Genomic DNA, 22,245 nt, shown 5'->3' on the forward strand with positions numbered 1-22,245 from the left:
ATTTCTCTATTTTAATGTGCTTTATATAAAATTAGGCTTTTCTTCTCCAGAATATATTATTTAGAAATTAGTCAATAACATTCGTCATGATAAAATTATTTGTTTTTTTAATATTGAAGCTTAACAGAAGAAACAAAAAAGATTGACAATTTGTTTGCCATTCCAGAAGCCAAAGTTGACGAGGTCTTGCTTATTTGAAACTGATTGGCATTAAGGCTAAAACAATGTTTATTTAAAAATTTTAAAAAAAAATTAATTAATTTTTATATTGTTTATCATTTGATATAAAAAAATTAATTTTAAAAAATATTATCTTAATATATTTCTAAACAAAAATATATTTTAAAACATTATTTCTACCGATCACTTAATTATTCTCTCAAAATAGTTTTTAGCCCAAGAACATAGGCATGAGAACCATACTTTTTAACTGAAATTCCAGCACAAAAGCCTCCTCACTTGCAATTTGATTTTTCGCTCCATTGCAATTCAAAATTCATGTGCTCTAAAACATTATTATTAAACATAACCTCGTGGACTGACCGTTAATTTGAATTTTGACCAGAGTGAGAATGTATTTTGAATTGTTATTAATATTGACCTAACTAAACTTATGTGACAAGTTAAGCTGCATTTTAAATTGTTTTTGGTATTTACTTTAAGAAACTCATATGACTCAGAAGGTTAACTCATTATTTAGTTTACTCAGCTAAACATCATCCAAACTTATTCTAAATTTGACAAGGTTAAAATTAAAGAATTTCTTTCAAAAAAATAAAATAATATTATTTTGAAATAAAATGATATATTTGGATTAACCCATCAATCTAGCTATTAGAACCCGCAACTTAATTGATCCAATTAAACACGATTAGGTTGTGACAGAAATAAAAATAATTGATCCAATTAAACACGATTAGATTGTGACAAAAATAAAAATAATTGATCCAATTAAACACAATTAGGTTGTGACAGAAATAAAAATAATAAGAATATTTTGTATCCAAAATGGAGGCAGAAATCTCAATCTAAAACTATGTTGATAAAAAATCAAGAGACAATCAGAAATAATGAGTGATTGGGGGATCCTAATTCAATATGTTAAATGAATTGAATAGAACAGGAACAAATTTTATGGTAATAAACATCAAAGATCAAGGAGCTATCATTAGAATGGATTCTAAACACAAGAGCAAAACTCATTACATTACGCTTAATATTAAAAAACATCAGTATTTTATTATGCAAATCTATTGTGAAAGACTGATTTTACCCCTTTACAGGCAAAGTAGCATGTCTAGAATCTAAAGGTATCATGGTATTTTTCATAAAACATCATTGGTCAATACTTGAAAGGAAGAAGTTATATAATATTTTTGTATTTTCTTTGCACAATATGATTACTTAATTGCCCTTAAAAAAAAAATCACTTAGATTGAGAGGTTTTTTAGTCTTTGATTTTATTTTTAAACAAGCAAGTTACTTCATTACTATTGAAAATTAAAAACAATTGTCTTTGACTCAGGGGCTTTTTTTTTGTCATTAACATGTGGTCATTTAGTAATTATTAGATGTTCTTAGGGTAATATGGGAATTTGATAAATAAATAAAAAATCTTGTTAACAGTGTTAATTGTCTTCTAACAGCATATGCGACGCTGTATTGTGACCAAAACCGTGATTCTAGAGTAACTTTTTCAAAGGATCTCGATGTCCCCTCCATAGATCAACGATGCATGTAATACTACGACGATTGTGTGGTATGTATGCCGTTTAATTTTTTTTCTCTCTCCTACTTGATTTTTTTCAATATTTTCTTTATTATAATTTTTTAAATTCAAAACACTTTATGAAATTAAGGATTTTTTTTAATTTCATCCCTATTTTTTTGTTGCAATTTTTTTATTTATAATAGTTTATTAAATTAATAATTGTTTTCAATTTCATCCCTAATCAAAATTTTCATCTATCAGATTTAGTTTCTATTTTTTTAATTACTATTTTTTATGGTTTTTTTTTTGCAGTTTCTTTTTTCTTTAGTTTTTTTCCTATAAAATGTAATCCTTTTTTATTATTGTATTTTTTTACCTTACAAGATTTTTTAGATTGATTTTTTTATTATTTCATCCTTCAATATTTAATTAAATGGGTATTTAACTTCTTACTTGAGTCATGGTCTAAATTTAACACTATGTGAATTTAAGAAATTAACCCCATTTCTAAGTTGGCGAAGGTTTCTTTGGTTGTTTTTTTTTTAAGATTATTTTTCTCATCCTCTAGCATTTTGTTATTTTTAACTCACTTTCTATGGTATTTTTAAGTTGTTTTGAAAATAACATGAGTTTCCTTGTTTTTTTTAATCTTTGTTGAATTTATCTTTTATAAGGGAATTTTGTTTTTAAACTAATTGATTTCATCCTCCAATATTTAATTTTTTAAGTATTGAGCTCTTGGGTTAAGCTTTAATCAAGAATTTAATGAACAGTGAATTTGAGAGTTTAACTCGAGTTTACAAGGTTTACTAGGGTTTACTTGATTTTTTTAAGTTTTTTTTTATATTTCATTCTTTAACATTCTTTTTTTACTTTTTTTTTATAGGATTTATCTTTCCTTTTAAAATAACAAGGTCAACCTTGGGTTTTTTTATCTTTGTTAAATTTTTCTTGTTTAAAAGAAATTTGGTTTTTTAATTAAATTAAATTTATTAATTTTATCCTATCATTTAATTCAAGGTAATATGTGAAGGAATTTCTTTTAATTAATTTTAAAAAAAATTAGTATTCTTTATCTTTTTTACCTTGTTTTATGATATTATGTATTGAATCATGAATTTACCAGATTTAACAAGTTTGACTTAGTTTTTTTTATATTTGTTTAATAATTTTTCATCACGAATCAATGATTAAATTTTTTTAATTAAATTTGCATTATCTTAATCTTTTCTGCAATTAAAAAATATAATAGGCCTACAACAAATCACGTGCAAGTTAGTACCAATATCAAAACGATTGAGGTGGTGAAACAGACAAACTCCAAAAGGGGAGATGGGCTCAACGTGGGATTTTTTTTATCTATCTGATCCATACCGTCAAAGCAGTCAAAGAAGAATGGCAAATCAATGAGGAGACGTTATTTTGTCATGTAGAAAGTAAAGACGAAGCATTCTTTACCAAGTGTTTGTTTCTATATATTTTAACAATATTTGCCTAATTCGCATGCTGTCAAAAACTGGGTCGGCAGGATAAATTAAGGACTGAATCCTGGTTTCATCTTTCATGATGACGTTCTAGAATTTCAGTCAAACACTCAATCAGTTACCTTTCGCAAACGTTTCATCGTGCATATAACTGTTTATAACTCCCTCATGCTTATATATCCTCACTCCCTCTCTATAAATAGGTGCATTCCTATCCTGGGAAGATCATCATCATCTGTCTTTGCTGAAGACATTTTTGAAAGACTATATATATATATTCCCTCTCGTTATTTCCGAAATCAAAGAATCCTTAGAAGAGATTGTGCTCCTAAAACGTTGATGATTCAGAGGCAAGAAAATGGCTAGCCGATTGTGTTTCAATATTGGGTTCTTGATTGTTGCATCGGTGGGTTTGCTTCACGGTGCATATGCAGCTAATACTTACACAGTTGGAGGTGATTTGGGATGGATTGTTCCTCCGAACAGCTCTTACTATGAGGAATGGACCAGCCAGAGCACATTTCAGATAGGAGACTCCTTTGGTAAGTATTACTTGATCTCTTTATGAGCTTGTTCCTTAATTAGGGCTCTCTTTATTGCATGCATGATATGATCCTGATGTTGGTCTATGTATCTGGTATGCCTAAATCCTATATATCAAGAGGTTTGGTTGACATATAGGTATGGATTTGGTTGACACCTTTAACGCATAATTTTCAAGTCGAGTCCCATTGCACAATTCGCTGTCCAAATTAAGGACTCAAAAACAAGCATGCACGCATGCATGGTATTTCCTCAAATTATTCCTACTCCATGCCAATCAATCAATGAGACGTGTTTTCCTTTTCATTGCTTTCAGTATTCAACTGGACAACCGGAACACATACCGCAACTGAAGTAAGTACCAAGGAGGAGTATGATAATTGCACAAAGACGGGAATAATATTGGTAGATGCAGGAGTTAAAGTCACTTTCAATGAAAATGGCACGCACTACTTCCTCTGCTCTGAAGGAACACACTGTGAGCAAGGCCAGAAGATGATAATCAAAATTGGAGATGGCATAGCGCCAAGTTTTGCAGCTCCATCTCTTACCGCGGCCGCCGCCTTATCTGCTCTTTTCTTCTCCACCTTAGCCATCTTCTTCTTAAACTAAATCTAAAGACACCTCCCATCATGCAAGTTACCTTCTCTTATCCAGTAGCGAATTGGGTGAGCCCTAGATAGCTTGTTGGTAATAAAAAGATGTGGGGATATAGAATAATCGATGTGATTCATTTAATTTGTTTATGACTGTACTGTACCGATTACATTTGTTCGTTGTAATAAAGCTGTCTTTGTAATGGAAGATTCATGTATACACCCATAAGTGTTAGTTGAATTATATAATTTAGTATGATTAATTCAGTTCATACAAAATAGGTTCCTGTTAAAAAAAGTTACCAGGTAGCCTTGCAAGGGCTGTCCAAATCCCATTTTTTCACAAGTATTTTCTACACAAATTCTTGATTGATATTTGAACATATAATGACAGATTTTCCTAGATCTTCCTTTATGGTTTTCTTGCTGCTTGATTTCCTAATAGTTTAGAGCAATACAAAATGTGTAAGCTGTTGCGTGTGTGTGCAAGTCTACTGCGACAGATCAAAAAAATTGACAGAAGGGTCCTTTTTGAACATTCACATCAGACATCCGTTTCTTTAGCTGGATTAAATGTTATGCATGCTTTTGATGCCTACGCGGAGAAAGCAGTCTTCCTAAAGTCTAAAAGCAAGCCCGGACTAGCACAAATATCTCCCACGCTAGATTCATCTTTGTTAATTTAGAAATTATTTATTCAACTATGTTAATTTGAGAAATATTTTCCCCGCTAGAACTTCTAGTATGGGAAAAAACTCTAGAACCTCACCTTTCCAATTTTTTTCCCACCTTTATACAACAACAAAAAAATTGAACATGCAGCTTCTTTTGTAGCGTTAGACCAGGCTGTCAATTGGGTCAGAAGGTTACCATATACTGCAGTTGGAAATGGATACTCAGCTCTTCTCCTTCATCTATGCCAAAAGGAACATGACTGCCTTGTCTTCAGTTATTTCCACCACCATCGTTGTCGCTGCTAGTCTTATTTTTCTCTGTTCTTTCTTGTTGTAATAAATGTTAGAGAGAAATCATTATATTAACAAGAAATTAAGATGTGATTGTGTTAGAAAAATTATTCATATTGAACGAACATGCCATTGTAACGTGAAGATTTGTTGTCTGTACAGTAAAACATTTCCAAAACTAATCCGAAAATATCAAGGATCGATTTGATATAACAGTACAGGAGATTCCACTTAAAAAATAAAAATAAATAAAAGAGTCTTATTTATGATTTTCAAGTGACTATTAGCTGAAACATCATTTATTTTTAAGAAAATAATTTAATAAACCCATGAAAGATCATGAGTTAGATCTCAAAATCGTGGAAAAATATCACTTTTGGACACAGATCCGACTGAGAAACATGAAGAATTTACCAAATGTGAAACACATCCGCAATACCAAACTAGGTGTTCGTTTTGTGAAATGAAAAGTTACTTCCATTTCCTTACACAATGGTCCCTCAAATCTTAAGCTCTTTTCACCTTAACATTTAACTCTTTTAATATTATAATATAATTCTTAATTAAATTCAACTTTTAATCATATGAATTCAGCCCTAACATTAATATTGGTGCTTGGTGTCTAGCTGAATTACCCATCTCAATTAGCCTCTATCAACATACTGAGTTTGATTGTTGCTTATTAGCTGGCTAGTCTCCAAGCAATTTTCATTTTATGAGGTGATATATATTGCAAGGTAGTGTAGTGATTCATTTTGTGACGCTATATTAATATATATTAATAGAAGTATTTTTTATCGGCATCCTTCTTAATCTAGCTTTTCATGTTAGAGTTTTGTCTCACAATTAATTGTTTTTAATTAATTAGACAGCTCAATGTACCTTAAATTATTATAAGGAGGATATTGATCTTTTATTATATTTAATTAAGGAAATTATAGATACTATATGATATATAGGCTATTAAGGGAAAATTTTATGGTGCTAAGTATAAGTAGTTTATTTTATGGACTCATTTTGAAAAGAAAGATAAATAAATGAAAAAAAAAAACAAAATTGAATCAAGGATCATAAAAAATTATAAGAATATTTTTACAAGGGTTGAAAAATATATTTTTATTCTTTTTATATTTTTTTATGTTTATCTCTATCATAAATAAGCAGGGTTGAAAAATATATTTTTATTCTTTTTTATATTTTTTATTTTTATCTCTATCAGAAATAAGTATGAATAATTACTCCATAAATATTATAAAATTCTTGCATGTTAAGCTTAGTAAAATGAAGTGTTTTGGCTCGTAATATACAAAAATAGTATATTGTTGTAGGCCCTAATGAAAATTGGTTGCTATATATTTGTTTAAATGAAAAAAAAATCAAAAGGAACCAATTTTGTTTCTTTTAAAAATAAATTAAAACAAAAACAAAAGGATACAGTTATCGAAGGCATGAACCTAGCATTAGAGCCAAGCTATAATAATAATATAAAAAAAAATCTAGCCTTATGAACTGAAAATATTGCCTACAAACAAAGAATCCGATCACTTACAACTTGCAGTTAGGTTCTTATTTTATGAACACTTAATTGATAATACACTTTTTTGTATATTTCCACCGTAAAACACAAATGATTTCTCTATTTTTATGTGTTTTATAAAATTAGGCTTGTTTTTGTCAGAGAATATTATTTAGAAATTAGTTAAAAACAATTTTATGAACACTTAATTGATAATACACTTTTTTGTATATTTCCACTGTAAAACACAAATGATTTCTCTATTTTTATGTTTTTTATAAAATTAGGCTTTTCTTCGTCAGAGAATATTATTTATAAATTAGTCAAAAGCAGCATTCGTAATGATAAAATTATTATAATATTATAAAGCTTTATTTTTATTTTTTAATATTGAAGCTTGGCAGAAGAAATAAAATGTTGACAATTTGTTTGCCATTCCGGAAGCCAAAGTTGACGAGCTCTTGGTTATTTGAAAGTGATTGGCATTAAGGCTAAAACAATGTTTATTTAAAAAATAAAAAATAAAAATTATTTTTTTATTTTTTTTATATATTAATATAAAAAATATATATTATTTTAATATATTTTTAAATAAAAAATACTTCAAAATACAATTTCTAACTGGCTCCTCCCTCCCCAACATGGACTTAATTACTCTTTCAAAATAGTATTCAGCCCAATCACATAGGCATGAAGCCCATACTTATTAACTGAAATTCCAACACAGAACAAGAGCTATTCCACACTTGAGGCTCCATGGTTGCGCGCTGCATCCAATTTCCCCCTCTCCCCTCCCAGTCAAGATCCAGGCACTAATTCACACTCTGATTCAGAGAGCAAAAGGACGTCAAAATTAGCCCATCTCATTACTGCTGTGATGTAATTAATCCCAAATAAAGTTAATTTTAAAAATATTTGGCTAATTAATACAAACCGCGATTTAACATGGATTCTAAAAAACATTTGCTGTCAAACAGCTATAATTTATAGTTTTAATTAAACTTAATTATTATAATCTCAAACACGTAATTTAATCATATGTATTCCATGAGAGCAAAACCGCTTCATCTCATTTTCATGATATTGCTTATATGTATTTGTTTCTATGATTAAATAAAACAAATGATTTATTTTAAAAAAAAAAACTTGCAATTTTTGCACGTTGAAACAGTTAGATTTGCATGAATGCAATTACGATGACTCAATACTCACTCTATATATGTTGTTAGGATGAACACTGTTTAAGACAAGCAAGCAACAGGAGAGTAAAATGTTTGTGAAATTAAGAGGATAATGGCTGTAAACAAGTTAAGTGTGCGTGTCTATGATTTGACATGAATAAACTAAGATATTGAAGGAAACTAATGTTTTATTTTGAAAGTAAGTGAAACATGTGGTTGAGATTTTGAGCAAGTATTAGAAAGGATTGAGAAAAAATTGGAAAATAAAACTGATGAATATTAAATTAATTTGTTCTTCAAGTAGTAATTATCATTCATTTTTTTTATAATAAAAAATATAATTTAATTATAAATATCAAGCTATTTCTAGGAGCACAAGAGCTAACCAAACTTGTAAAGATGGGTTAATTTGAAGTCTGATCCATGAGTTGAGATGTATTTTGAATTGTTATGAGTTGAGTTGTGTTTTGAGTTATTATTGATAATCACCTAATTAATCAAGTTAAAACTAATAAATTCTTAAAAAAAATATTAAAACAATATTTTTTAGAAAAAAAAAAAATATATCTGGTTTAACCCATCAACCTAGTAGTTAGAACCCATAATTCGGTTGATCCAACTAAATTCAATCAAGTTGGGGTATAAATGAAAATAATGAGCATATTTTGTATCTAAAATCAGGGAAGAAATCTCAATCTGAAACTATGTTGGTAGGAAATCAGGAGACAATCAGGAATAATAAGTGATTAGAGAATCTCAATTCAACATGTTAAGTGAATCGAATAGGATAGGAGTCGATTATGTGATAATGAAGGCCAAGGATCATAAAGCTATCATTCAAATGGATTCTAAACACAAGAGCAAGGATAATTATATTATATTGTGAAAATCCACAGTAAAATAATTTTATTTTTTGATAGGCAAAGTAGCATATCTCAGGTTTAAGGATATGATAGTATTTTTCATGGGATATAGTAGTCTACTTGAAAGGAAAGGGTTACATATATTTTTATATTTTCAAATCTAAATGATTTTATTTTTTAGTGGACAAAGTAGCATGTCTCATGTTTAAGGATACGATGATATTTTTCATGGGATACAATAGTGTACTTGAAAGGAAAACGTTGGATATATTTTTATGTTTTCTTTGCACAATGAATACTTAATTGCTCATAAAACACACAAAAAATCATTTCGGTCAAGCTTTTTAGTCTTGAACTAAATTTTTAAACAAGTTACTTCATTACCTTGAAAATTAGAAACAATTGTCTTTGATATAAAAGGTTTTTTTTTTATCATTTACATGTGATCTTTTGATAGTTATTAGATGTCCTTAGAGCAATAAAATAAATTAAAAAATTAAAATAATAATAATAAATAGTATTAGTCGTAAATAAAAAAAATAAAAAAATAATAATAAATAGTATTAGTCATCTTCTAACCGCATGTGTTGTATCGTCTAATGGTTAAGAGTATGTTTGGTATTGCGGTAGCTGTTGTGGTTGTGATTTGAAAAAAATTATTTTATAAAAAGTACTTTTGGTTGAGGTTAGTTTGAAAAAATATATTTTTGGTTAAAACTGTGGTTAAAATTGAGGTCGAAGAAAAAATAGTTTTAATATGTTTGGTTAAAAATGTTTTTGAAATTGAGATTATAAAATAATTATATATATATATATATATATATTAATATTGATGGATTTTAATTTAAATATTATAGATTTAACTATTGTTATTATATCATGAAATAAATAATACATTATGAAATAAATCATACTTTATATAAAAAAATTACTTTAACAAAAAACTATTTACAATTCCATTACACATAAAATTCATCCGATATGAACTATAAAATTAGATAAAATATTATCAAGAATAAAATTAATATTATAATATAAGAATAATAAAATTAATATTATAATACAAGTATATTTAATTCATTTTAAACTAATTTAAAAAAAAAATTATTATTCATGTTTATATAAACAATGCAAATAAAATTAATTAATTATACTAATTTTTTTTAAAAAAAAAACTGCTTAACGAGTAATAGAGACATACTCTACTATTCCCTGAATAATAACATGAATTAGATTTTGCATAAAATCTCATGAAACGTGGAACGCACCCATGTTGCCAAACGGTTTCTAAAACTATAATTTTAAGGCGACTTTCAAAATATCCTGACATCTCCTCAACAAATCAGCGACACGTGTAACATTATGACAACCTATTGTAGCCATGCCAGGGACCAGCTAAAAGTTTAGTTCTGGTGACATGTATATCTTTTTGGTCTTTTTTTTTTTCTTCTCCTACCTGATTTTCATGTATAATTAAAAAAAATCAAATCAGCTCCTTAAGTAACAAATATCTCTCCTACTCGAGTTTGCATTATCTTGATCTTCCCTGCAATGAAAAAAATAATAGGTCTCTAACAAATATCTAGTAACAATATCAAAACGATTGAGGTGGTGAAACCGACAAACTCCTAAGAGGGAGATGGGCTCAACGTGGGACAGTGTTCTTTATCATCACTTGTGAGGCTGGCCGAAAATAAGACACGCGAGGGAGACTGTTTTAACCCAGCTAGGGATTTTATTCATCTATCTGATCCACACGCCATTGCAGAGATAAACACCATCAAAGCAGTCAAAGACGAATGGCAAATCAATGAGGAGACGTAATTTTGTCATGTAAAAAGTAAAGACGAAGCATTCTTTACCAAGTGTTTGTTTCTATATATTTTAACAATATTTGCCTCATTCGCATGCTGTCAAAAACTGGGTCGGCAGGATAAAATAGGGACTGAATCCTGGTTTCATCTTTCATGATGACGTTCTAGAATTTCAGTCAAACACTCAATGTTACCTTTTGCAACCTTTTCATCGTGCATATAACTTATCCTCACTCGCTCTCTGTATACAGGTGCATTCCTATCATGGGAGGATCGTCATTTGTCTTTGCTGAAGACATTTTTGAAAGACTATATATATAGATTCCCCCTCGTTATTTCCGAAATCAAAGAATTCTTAAAGAGATTGTGCTCCTAAAACGTTGATGATTCAGAGGCAAGAAAATGGCTAGCCGATTGTGTTTCAATATTGGGTTCTTGATTGTTGCATCGGTGGGTTTGCTTCACGGTGCATATGCAGCTAATACTTACACAGTTGGAGGTGATTTGGGATGGATTGTTCCTCCGAACAGCTCTTACTATGAGGAATGGACCAGCCAGAGCACATTTCAGATAGGAGACTCCTTCGGTAAGCATTTCTTGATCTCTTTATGAGCTTATTAATTAATTACGGCTCTATTTATTGCATGCATGCATGTCGCATGATATGATACTGATGTTGGACCATATCTCTGGTATGCCTAAATCCTATATATCAAGAGGTTCGGTTGACACCTTTTACGCATATTTGTCGAGTCCCATACGCACAATTCGTTGCCCAAATTATGGACTCAAAAACAAGCATGCATGCATGCATGGTATTTCCTCAAATTATTCCTACTCCATGCCAATCAATCAATGAGACGTGTTTTCCTTATCATTTCGTCCAGTATTTAACTGGACAACCGGAACACATACCGCAACTGAAGTAAGTACCAAGGCGGACTACGATAATTGCACAAAGATGGGAATAATATTGAAAGATGCAGGAGTTAAAGTCACTTTCAAAGATAATGCCACGCACTACTTCCTCTGCTCTGAAGGAACACACTGTGAGCAAGGCCAGAAGATGATAATCAAAATTGGAGATGGCATAGCGCCAAGTTTTGCAGCTCCATCTCTTACCGCGGCAGCCGCCTTATCTGCTCTTTTCTTCTCAACCTTAGCCATCTTCTTCTTAAACTAAATCTAAAGACACCTCCCATCATGCAAGTTACCTTCTCTTATCCAGTAGCGAATTGGGTGAGCCCTAGATAGCTTGTTGGTAATAAAAAGATGTGGGGATATAGAATAATCGATGTGATCCATTTAATTTGTCTGTGACAGTGTACCGATTACATTTGTTCGTTGTAATAAAGCTGTCTTTGTAATGGAAGATTCATGTATACACCCATAAGTGTTAGTTGAATTATATAATTTAGTATGATTAATTCAGTTCATACAAAATAGGTTCCTGTTAAAAAAAGTTACCAGGTAGCCTTGCAAGGGCTGTCCAAATCCCATTTTTTCACAAGTATTTTCTACACAAATTCTTGATTGATATTTGAACATATAATGACAGATTTTCCTAGATCTTCCTTTATGGTTTTCTTGCTGCTTGATTTCCTAATAGTTTAGAGCAATACAAAATGTTTAAGCTGTTGCGTGTGTGTGCAAGTCTACTGCGACAGATCAAAAAAATTGACAGAAGGGTCCTTTTTGAACATTCACATCAGACATCCGTTTCTTTAGCTGGATTAAATGTTATGCATGCTTTTGATGCCTACGCGGAGAAAGCAGTCTTCCTAAAGTCTAAAAGCAAGCCCGGACTAGCACAAATATCTCCCACGCTAGATTCATCTTTGTTAATTTAGAAATTATTTATTCAACTATGTTAATTTGAGAAATATTTTCCCCGCTAGAACTTCTAGTATGGGAAAAAACTCTAGAACCTCACCTTTCCAATTTTTTTCCCACCTGATGTTGTGCCTGGCCTGCAACCCCCAGAACATGAGAGACTTCTACGCATAGTTTTCAGAACTGACGGACAGAACTGATGAAGGTTCCAGTTTAATGGTTTAAACATCAAATTTCTGGTTCAACCACTGGGTCACTTACTAAAGGAACCCGAAGATCTCAATTACCTGTAAGAATAGTCATGCATAAGCAGCTATACGAGTAAGAACTGTTAATATACATCACGTTCACGTCATGGACAGATGGCGCACCACTCCCCTATGCATTTCCCTTGAAGTACACTGTGCTAGGTTAGCAGATTGAAAATTGTACAGAGTGAAAGAAAAAGGCAAAAAAGAAAGATGAACCCCACATTTTTCTGCACTCAAAATATTCAAATACAGAAAGTAGGGGGTGAGGAATGGGAGGCGTTGAAAAGGAAATGACACATGTAAAGTCAAATCAGTCGATTATGGAGAGACATAAATGGAACTATGGAGTCTGAAAATGTTCACTTAGTTTGAACTATCTATTAGATGCTCCATTTCCCTAATAGTAACTTAGTTTTCATTATAGGGACTCATGCATAGGACTCCGACATCCAATCAATAATGTAAAAGCCAAAACCAAGATGTGCTGGTTAGGTTTTAATTCAAATAACACAATAATAGCTTAAAAAATATTTACACGTATGAGTGATCAAAGAAGAACATGAACATATTCTCCGATATCTATTTACTTGTATACAATTATGTGGTGGAAATTGAGCTTATATCCACTGCTATGGAATGATTGCCAAGAGCATGCTATGAGGAATCCTACCATTCTTTCAAAAAAGATCTCAGCACCTACAATAAAAACAGAAGGAACTCCCAAGTTCTTTTTCAGCTAATCAACATTAAATGCCCATGCTGAGGCATTAGAGGCATGCAAGAGGAAAAAGAGAAATGAAGCAAATAGTAAATGACGGAATGGAGAAGTTGGGAGCAGAGCAGGCATTATTGAATTTCATTTTTGTCTTCTTTATATCACATTGCTACCATTTCAACATCTGGGGAAGTCTCGCAACCCGACCACAGTAGTTTCAAATTAAAAAAGATTTGTAGGAAGTTAATGACAATACATGATATTTTTTCAGCGCTAACTAGGGAAAGCTGCATAATGCATGATAGTGAACTCTTAAGTTCCAGAACATACAATACACCAGAAAAGGGGTCCTCGTTTCTTTTGCTGATGATAAAGAAACAGTTCGAGAAGGGAGTCAGTCACCACTTTAACACCAGCAACTGGCCATTTCCATTAAAACAAAAAAATTCAAGCCTATTCTTTAACCTGAATGAATGGAGCATAGCATTATCGAAAGCTATATTAATCTTCTTCCATGAAACTTTGATGACAGAGAAAAGTCCAAAATGATATCTTGATCACTCCACTAATTCAAAGTGTACCCCATTCCACCATTATGCTCTCACCAATTGAAATTACTCAGAATAGGTATAGTGAACTCAAATGCTCAATTGAAGATCAAAGCAAACTTTCTGGCGACCTCCTATGTTATGTCATCGCACCAATAAAACCGCAAAAGGCAATAATCCAAGCTTCAAATGGATCCTTGCTACAGAAACCATATAAAAGTAACCTCATGAATCATTTCCAGAAATGCTGAAGAAACAGAAAATGCTGAAGTAACTTCCTGAATCATTTCCAGAAATCTGATGTATTTTAATACTCTACCACATTCTCAGCATGTTGTCTTACTAGTTACCTCTATGTAATCCATTCTCATTGTCAAGCCTACTATCAGAATCCTCTCCAGAATATAACTTGCCCTATCGAATCACAACCAGTTACCTTTCTAAACCTTCCTTGGATATACCCAAGGAAGAGGAGCATTAAGCACATCAGATTCTTGCAATAAACCCAGGGTATATTGCCTTAGCTGAAACCTAATTATGTAAATTTGTACAAACCGAAATGGGGGACAAGAGCATGTCTTCCCAACAGTTTATTAGGAAACTAGGCAACATTCTCCCCAGTATAGAACAGACTTACCTCAACACAAAGCCTAAGTTTTTTTTCTTTTTCTTTTTCTTTTTCTTTTTCCCTTTTTTTTCTTATTTCTTATTTCTTTTTCTTTTTCTTTTGGTCTTTTTGATAGATCAACGCATAGAGGCTTATGAATGTAAGTGCAAACATTTGAAGTTTATTCTTGCATGTTAGAGAAGACATTCATGAAGAAGCCCCACAATGTCATACCAGGACATTTCAACAGGCTGGTTTCAATGTCACTCCATGCTGTCCTTTGACGTCTTAAGTTTTGTCATATGCCCTACTACCACAGTGGTGGGTTACTTAACTTTCTCTAAACTGTGTCCTCAAACTGTTTCTTTTTTTGTTGTAGGAAATCAAGATTACGCAATGCAATGTGGAATGAATAAATGATTGTGGTGCTATACAGATCCCAGTAATATCTATTTAGATGTTGGTGATGGCTTGATGTCTCAATTTTGAAAGCTATGTCACCAGCTATTAAAATTTAAATCAAGCTCAGATTTCATTTACAATTCACCTTTTTACTAAGTCCCAAGTTGCAATCTCGTTGTTAGCATGTAAATCTCTGTGATCTGAACTACATAGGAAAATGAGGTTGCAAAAAGGACCGACCAGCATAATTCTAACCATCTCAAATTTTGAAGCATATACACTACAACGAGGAAAACAATGCCTACAAACCTGGCCCTTCTATTCGACCAATGAACTGGTTGGACTGCCAGCAAAAATGTCCATCCTCCACATTGTCACTGAAGGGTGCCTTGCGCTTTCTGATGTTTGCCTCCAAATTCTGAACATCACCCTCTGAGGCCCACTTATCCGGACAGGACTCAGAGGGATCCCTCTTGCTTGTACTGGGAAAAAAACAGAATTCCTTGTTTCTATGTTGAGAAAAAACACTAAACTTGTCTCTTTCTTGAGAACTGCTCGAGCCAACGATTTCATTATCTTGAGCTTGATTTCTTTCGGTGCTTATACAAGGGTCTGAGCATGGACCCAACCTTAAGGATAAATCACATTGTGTGCCAGTTGGCTTCTCATGGATATTCCTGAAATCTGCTTTTGTGATTTTCGTGGAACCAACTTCAGCACTGGGACATGAGAAAACTGTCTGCAAGACGCCCATATCCCTATGTGCAGCAACTGATGTACCAATAGGTTTACCCACAAGTATGGTGTTGGAGTTCGTCCTTGTCGGAACTTCGGAGACCATATCAGATGCTTCTATTTGATATTGATTTCCATAAAACAAGGGATAAACTGAACCAAAGTTCTGATGCATGTCGGCTTCCTTGGTTGTCAGCTGATCACTGCCAGGAGGGATATTCTCATAGAAGTTATGGTAACTGTGAGAAGGAGCAGCAGTACTACTCTCAGCCAGACGATGACTAGACTCTGAAACAGGAAGATTTGGATTCACAATTGTGGTGGCTCTTGCAGCAAAGTTCAATGGATTGATCGAGTGAGTTGGCATTAGCCGAGGGCCTTGCTCATCATGAGTTCTATCTATAGCTCTAGGAGCTACAGATGCCGGTTCTTGCGTTCTTGGGCTGAGGTAGCTCCTGGGATTGTTGTGTCGTTGGCTTCTCGAAGCTCTCTCCACTTTGCATCCCAAATTAAGGGCAGCTAAACAATATTTCAACAAAGTATACATGATTTAGCACCTCAAGTACTATTGTTACAAACTATACCTAATTTCAATTTTTGAGCTACACAATTTAAGCTTAGATCAATGCATGCTTTAAAAACTTGGCATGCATAATTTACAATCTCAAATGCAATTGTTACAAGTAATTTAAAGTCTTAGACTCTGACATTGTCAACAAAAAAGAAGTCTGACTCTGAGATGCTATGCTGCCAAAATGAGAACCCAGAAACATAATTTCAAAGTTGGATCCAAGAAACATGAGATTGCGTAAAGAAATCAGTACCTTCAATACAAGGAGGCAAAAGATCTCCAGTTTCAGTACTCTCATCTCTCCTTATAATGGTATTAACGGCATCGTTTACTCTGTCCCATAAAGTGTCTTGGCTCACATACTCAGCCTGGACAACAAAAACCATGTAATAATGAGTTTAAAATCACAATACAACATAATAAAGATCCAAGAATATATAGACCAAAAGAAAAACAAAAAGTTTAATCATTCCTCGGAGTTGGCCTTGGAGTACATGATTTCCTCAGCCCTGTAAACCACAAGAAGAAGCTTATCTTGCCACTCCCTATTCCCTTTAGTTGCAGCACTGTGAGTGTCATAGGCCATCCTAATCAAAGCAAAAACTTTACAATCACAAAATGCATAAAAAGATTCAATCTTTATTCAAATAAACAAAAATAACCAAGACCCAGAACCTTAAAATTTGTCCAATCATGGAACCTCTGATGGGTTTGTGCCTATCACTATGCCATGCTCTTCTCACACACTCATAAGGCCTTGGCCCTGGCCTTGGCATCTTCCCCTTGCTAAATACACACACACACACACTCTAAAACACACACAAAACTAATACCACTGTAGTAAAAACAAACCAAGTGAAAGAAAAGAGTGAGAGACTTGGTGAGATATTTGAGGGTTTTAAATAGAGGGAGGGGAGAGGATACTACATGGGTCAAGGTCACTTCAATTCTTTCAAATCCATTCTTCCAGTTTGCAACGGGGGGCTCTCTTTTTTGTTGGCTGGGGAGTAGCACAAAAGACTAGAGTGAGACAGAGAGAGAGAGAGAAAAGGGAAAAGAGTTGCTCTCCTATGGTTTCCCTGCCCCAGCCCCAATAAATTTAGAGAGGTTACCAGTTTTTCCTCCTTTTTTTTTAGTTTTTAAGGCAATGTCTTCTTTTTTACAGTGAAAGATTTTTGGGTTTTTGGGTTTCATGCTCATTTCTTGGGGAGAAGTAAAGGGGAGGAATGGCTTCGATGTGGGTGGGTGTCAACCAAAAAAAGATGGCATCCTCCACTAAAATTTATCTCCCTAGCTTGGGTGCCATGTATTCCTTTGGATTGCCTAAAGCATGGGCACAAACAAAAATGACATCTTATCCTACACCATCCCCTAGAAATCAAATCCCATGTAATCATGACTGTAAACTATTTGTCATGCTGTAATAATTTAGTTCTTTTCTTTCGATTATGGCTCCTTTTCCAGAATTTTAAGTTGACCTTCTTAGCTCCTTTCCAGAAAAATAATACCCTTCTTCATTTTGTAAATAGAGGCATCCTCCCTCTACTCTGTTTTCCACATAATTTAGGTTGGAGTCGTGTCCATGTTTCCTAGATTTTGTTTGTGGTTAAAACTGTTTTATTTTTAGATTGATTAAAATTTTAAAAATTATTTGATTTTTATCACACAATTTTGTTTTTCATTGTAAAAACTTGGGTTTAGAAAATACTTTTAAATTTTCATTTTTTCAAAATGTAACCTAAAACCTATCACAATATATATATATATAGCATGTCTTGTAATGTAATTTGGTCATTTTAAATTTGTTTTGTTAAAAAAAAGCACTGGAATAATTGCACTTCAGTTAAGTTTTTTTAATAAAAAAAAGGACTGATATCCTTGCACACCATTGAATAGGGTTGATCACAAGGATTATCATGCAATGCAACTTGGTGTTACAGTAACTGTTGACTATTTTGGAACAAAAGGTGGAAAATAAAAAAGGCAGTGGCTGATATGGATGGAAAAAGATGAGATGATGAATCCTTTGGTTTAATGGATATAGCCAGTGAAAAGAACATACGAAAAGAGAAGAAGGGAATCTATTCTTCTTTCCCAGACTCTCCAATTCTCAATCAAGAAGCTGTGTGTTCCTTCCTTTTCAATCTCTTTTTTCATTTTTTTTTTATTTCTTCGAAAGGTTTCATGAGCCATGAGCTACATATACATGACTTAAAATACTTGTAAATGACGATACCATGGCTGAATGGTTAAAGCCCCCTCCTCATACCTCTTCCTTAGTCTCTTTTATTTTATTTTGTACATGAACAAAATTCAATTCCATGTAAGGGTTGGTGTGGGAGCGCGGGATGATGTAATTGAAACTATGTTTTGACCCGATTATGGGAAGTATTTTGTTAATTCACTCGTACTATAATTTCACATGAATTATAAACTTTATTATAAAATCTTGGTTTTGAATTATTTTTTAATTAAAAATATATCAAAATAATATTTTTATATTTATCATTAATAAATATAAAAAAAAAATTATATATTTATCATTAATAAATATCAAAAAAAAAATTAAAAAAAAAACTCATTTTTTTGAAAAGCATAACCACGCTAAAAAACAAACATACCCTTAAACTTTTTACATGTTTTCGAGTGTGGTAAAAATTAGATTTTAAAATATTTGTAGTTCAAAAACTCATTATTTGAAAAGCACGACCACGCTACAAAAATAAACATACCTTTAATTTTTTAAAACTCATTATTTGAAAAGCACGACCACACTACAAAAATAAACATACCTTTAATTTATTTATTTTTCATGTTTTCGAGTGTGTGGTAAAAATTATATTTTAAAATATTTTTGGTTCAAAAATATATTAAAATATTTTTTATTTTTTTAAATTTATTTTTAATATCAATATATTAAAACAATTAAAAAATACTAAAAAATTAATATTTTTTAATTAAATATAATATTCTAACCACACTATCAAAGACCGCTTCCTCTTCGTTATATAAACCACGCTCATAAAAACTATCGTAGCATCAAATACACATTTTATACGCACTACCATTGAATGAACAAAAAGAAATCAGATGGGAATCAATAAAGTATAAGTTGTATTTACCATGGGCGGGTCTCATGAATCACTCCAACCACCCATGGTAGAGAGGAGTGGCAGAGGAGACTCTGCTGAAGTGATGAAGCCCTTACTTCTCCTTTGTTATGTACATGAAGGTTTGAGAAAGGCTCAGCACTGCCTTCGACATGTCCCTGTAACAATGCATGGGTTCTCCCACTCACAAATGCCATATGCCCACTCTTGAAAATGGCTGGCCCCAAGCCAGCACTACTCCTGTGGACTCCTTTTTTGGTACTTTATAGACCATTTAGTAATCGAACCCTCCTCGCAGTAAAATGGTGTTGGCTTCCATGCTCGTAGCTTGTGGAAGATGATCCAGTAAAATGGTGCTGGCTTCCATGCTCGTAGCTTGTGGAAAATGATCCAGTAAAATGGTGGTGGCTTCCATGCATGCTCGTAGCTCGTGGAAAATGATCAGTAAAATGGTGTTGGCTTCCATGCATGCTCGTAGCTTGTGGAAAATGATCAGTAAAATGGTGATGGCTTCCATGCTCGTAGCTTGTGGAAAATGAGCCGGTAAAATGTTGTTGGCTTCCATGCTCGTAGCTTGTGGGAAATGATCCAGTAAAATTAATTAATGGGGCAAGGGTCCTCCAACCACATCAACAACAAAAACAAATGTACAGGCCAATGAACCTAAGAGTCCATGGCAATGCATGGGAGACATTTTGTTGGGTTACAGTCTGTAGTTTTTGTGAGTGAGAATCTGAAAGAGATAGTGCTGATGCTTTGCCAGTTATTAGTAGGGCACACTGCCTGGGTTTTTCCTGATGAATTTCTTTGAGTAGTACATTAAAGCAAGTTTTGAGGTTTGATGAACCGTCTTGCTCCATCATCACCATTATATATATATCATGAACTTGAAGGCAAATAGATTCCATAAAATGTGAGGAATCAATGGACCATGTGTCGGAGGTGATTTAACGTAAATGATACTCTATGATGATAGAAAATCTTAAAGCATTTTGTGTGAATTATTTTTCTTAGTTATTGCTTGTCAGCTTTGATTTAATAATCAAATTCCAACCTGTTTAATTGACTTGAAAAATCAAAAACCCAAATTAAACTCGGATTGAATTGTTAATTAAATTAAATAAAATATTAACATTAACTCGACTAAAATTTTAATAATTTAATTAATTTTAATCGAACTCGATCTAAATCCAATAATATTAACAACTTGGAATGAATAAATAATAAAATATTAACATTAACTCGACTAAATTTTTAATAATTTAATTAATTTTAATCAAACTCGATCTAAATCCAATAATATTAACAGCTTGGAATGAATAAGTAAAACGGTATCATTTTAAAAAAATAATTAATCTAGACTTGCATGGTGATACAAGGTTTTTTCCAGATCAATCTACGGATTAAGCAACTTTTTCCATGCACATCATTTGTTCAGGCAAACTTCATAAAAAGTCGTCCATCTATTGAGTTGGCATGAGTTTTATTTTGAAATAAATTCCTATATCGATTTTATCATTAAGTAATTTTGATTTCTCAATTTGAGCTTTTATCATATATAATTTCTCAATTTATGATATAAAGTCTTTTGGAGGTAAAATGGAGACTGTCTATATAATTGAGATCATTTTTTTTATATTTCCCAAAAAAATATATTGTAGCCTTATCATATCTGGTTCAACTCCAAAAATAAGGAGAATTTATTTGTAAATATATACAATTTTAAATTTTAACCCATCCGAAGACAATGAAACCTATCTGAAAATCCCTTAATTTTTTTTATAAAAAAAAAAAAGAAACGAAAAAAAGAAACAATTAATGTTGTGGGTACACATTCAATGTCCCATGCTTGATCGGCCCAACGGTTCACTTTCCAGTCCATTAATATATTTTTATTTTTATTCTACGGCTAACTGTAGCCAACCAAGAAAATGACAGAAGGAAAACAATAATGCTTAGCATCCGCATCTATGGAGTTCTCCATGCAATATCACATCTTTCCCAATTAATTCATTAGCTTATTGTATAAAAGTTGCCCAAATCATGAAAATTGGGAGTGCAAATTGTTTTTTTTTTTTCCTTCAATATTACAACACAATGAAGAGGACATTTTCACGAGGTCTACTGCGTGCATGGCAGACATAGCAACAAATTATGCATGATTGGGCTTCCTGGTTTAGTCCTTTGTTGTTAATCTCTGAAACCTTTTGTTTTCGTACGATGTTCTTTGAATCATGAAATATGTCTAGAGGTCCACTTTTCACTCCCAGGACCGGAGGCCACGAACTTTGGTGCATCAGATGAGTTGAGGGGTCCACTTTTCTTGTAATTATTTGTAACTCTTGAGTCTTGCCGACTATATATTTATATATTGATCAACTTGAATGGGTTGCTCGCGTAATTTGAATTACATTTGGGATTTTAATGAAAAGCACGTTTTTAATGAGACAACAACAATTGAGAAGTTTAAGGGATTAAATTATAATTTTTCAAAACTTAAAAACTGAGTTATGATCGGATTCAGAACCTGGGGACTAAAGAATAATTTACTCAATTATTGCACAAAGGTTACTGTTAACACGTGTATATTATATTTGTCAGGCCCGGAGAACTTCCTCCAAAGTCTTCGAGTCAATCCATGAGAAAGTTAGAAAAAAGGAGCTAACCTTCCGATGAAGCGTGAGGAGGCCGTTGCCAGTGGCGTCCATGAGAACAAGCTCATCCTTAGGCTCGGAATCAGGGCCATAAGAATCAAATCTAGAGATGATTTTCCTGTTAGGATCATAAACGATGAAACCAT

General features: G+C 32.4%; 3 protein-coding genes across 5 annotated transcripts; 2 read left to right on the forward strand and 1 right to left on the reverse strand.

The window, feature by feature from the left end:
- The first annotated feature begins 3,411 nt into the window (after positions 1 to 3,411).
- LOC105121019 (umecyanin-like) lies at positions 3,412 to 4,613 on the forward strand. The gene is made up of 2 exons (XM_011019486.1): positions 3,412 to 3,737; positions 4,055 to 4,613. The coding sequence occupies exons 1-2, from the start codon at positions 3,554 to 3,556 to the stop codon at positions 4,348 to 4,350; spliced, it is 480 nt and encodes a 159-aa protein (XP_011017788.1). The 5' UTR covers positions 3,412 to 3,553; the 3' UTR covers positions 4,351 to 4,613.
- Positions 4,614 to 10,913: 6,300 nt separating this feature from the next.
- On the forward strand, positions 10,914 to 12,052 carry LOC105121020 (umecyanin-like). The gene is made up of 2 exons (XM_011019487.1): positions 10,914 to 11,259; positions 11,561 to 12,052. Exons 1-2 carry the CDS (start codon positions 11,076 to 11,078, stop codon positions 11,854 to 11,856), a joined length of 480 nt encoding a protein of 159 aa, XP_011017789.1. The 5' UTR covers positions 10,914 to 11,075; the 3' UTR covers positions 11,857 to 12,052.
- Positions 12,053 to 12,843: 791 nt separating this feature from the next.
- LOC105121021 (uncharacterized) lies at positions 12,844 to 17,600 on the reverse strand. Of its 3 annotated transcripts, none has more exons than XM_011019490.1 (5): positions 17,011 to 17,599; positions 16,808 to 16,922; positions 16,589 to 16,703; positions 15,339 to 16,283; positions 12,844 to 12,896 (listed from the first exon to the last, which is right to left on the reverse strand). In XM_011019490.1, the coding sequence occupies exons 1-5, from the start codon at positions 17,109 to 17,111 to the stop codon at positions 12,859 to 12,861; spliced, it is 1,314 nt and encodes a 437-aa protein (XP_011017792.1). In that variant the 5' UTR covers positions 17,112 to 17,599; the 3' UTR covers positions 12,844 to 12,858. The 3 variants fall into 3 exon arrangements, with proteins under 3 accessions (XP_011017792.1, XP_011017790.1, XP_011017791.1); XM_011019488.1 differs by lacking the exon at positions 12,844 to 12,896 and adding an exon at positions 13,189 to 13,453 and having other exon boundaries at positions 17,011 to 17,600; XM_011019489.1 differs by lacking the exon at positions 12,844 to 12,896 and adding an exon at positions 13,947 to 14,220.
- Positions 17,601 to 22,245: the final 4,645 nt, after the last annotated feature.

The sequence above is a fragment of the Populus euphratica genome, unplaced genomic scaffold, assembly GCF_000495115.2.
Source record: "Populus euphratica unplaced genomic scaffold, PopEup_1.0 scaffold31.1, whole genome shotgun sequence".
In the NCBI taxonomy this organism is placed as follows: Eukaryota; Viridiplantae; Streptophyta; class Magnoliopsida; order Malpighiales; family Salicaceae; genus Populus; species Populus euphratica.

Excerpts from the sequence above, each read along its gene's own strand:
- LOC105121019 (XM_011019486.1), top strand. The coding sequence starts at position 3,554 with ATGGCTAGCCGATTGTGTTTCAATATTGGGTTCTTGATTGTTGCATCG. Across the intron at positions 3,738-4,054 it reads TCAGATAGGAGACTCCTTTG|TATTCAACTGGACAACCGGA; the intron begins GTAAGTATTACT and ends CATTGCTTTCAG.
- LOC105121021 (XM_011019488.1), bottom strand. The coding sequence starts at position 17,111 with ATGCCAAGGCCAGGGCCAAGGCCTTATGAGTGTGTGAGAAGAGCATGG. Across the intron at positions 16,704-16,807 it reads ACTCCAAGGCCAACTCCGAG|GCTGAGTATGTGAGCCAAGA; the intron begins GAATGATTAAAC and ends TTTGTTGTCCAG. Across the intron at positions 13,454-15,338 it reads TGGTCGAATAGAAGGGCCAG|GTGCTGAGATCTTTTTTGAA; the intron begins GTTTGTAGGCAT and ends TTTTTATTGTAG.
- LOC105121020 (XM_011019487.1), top strand. The coding sequence starts at position 11,076 with ATGGCTAGCCGATTGTGTTTCAATATTGGGTTCTTGATTGTTGCATCG. Across the intron at positions 11,260-11,560 it reads TCAGATAGGAGACTCCTTCG|TATTTAACTGGACAACCGGA; the intron begins GTAAGCATTTCT and ends CATTTCGTCCAG.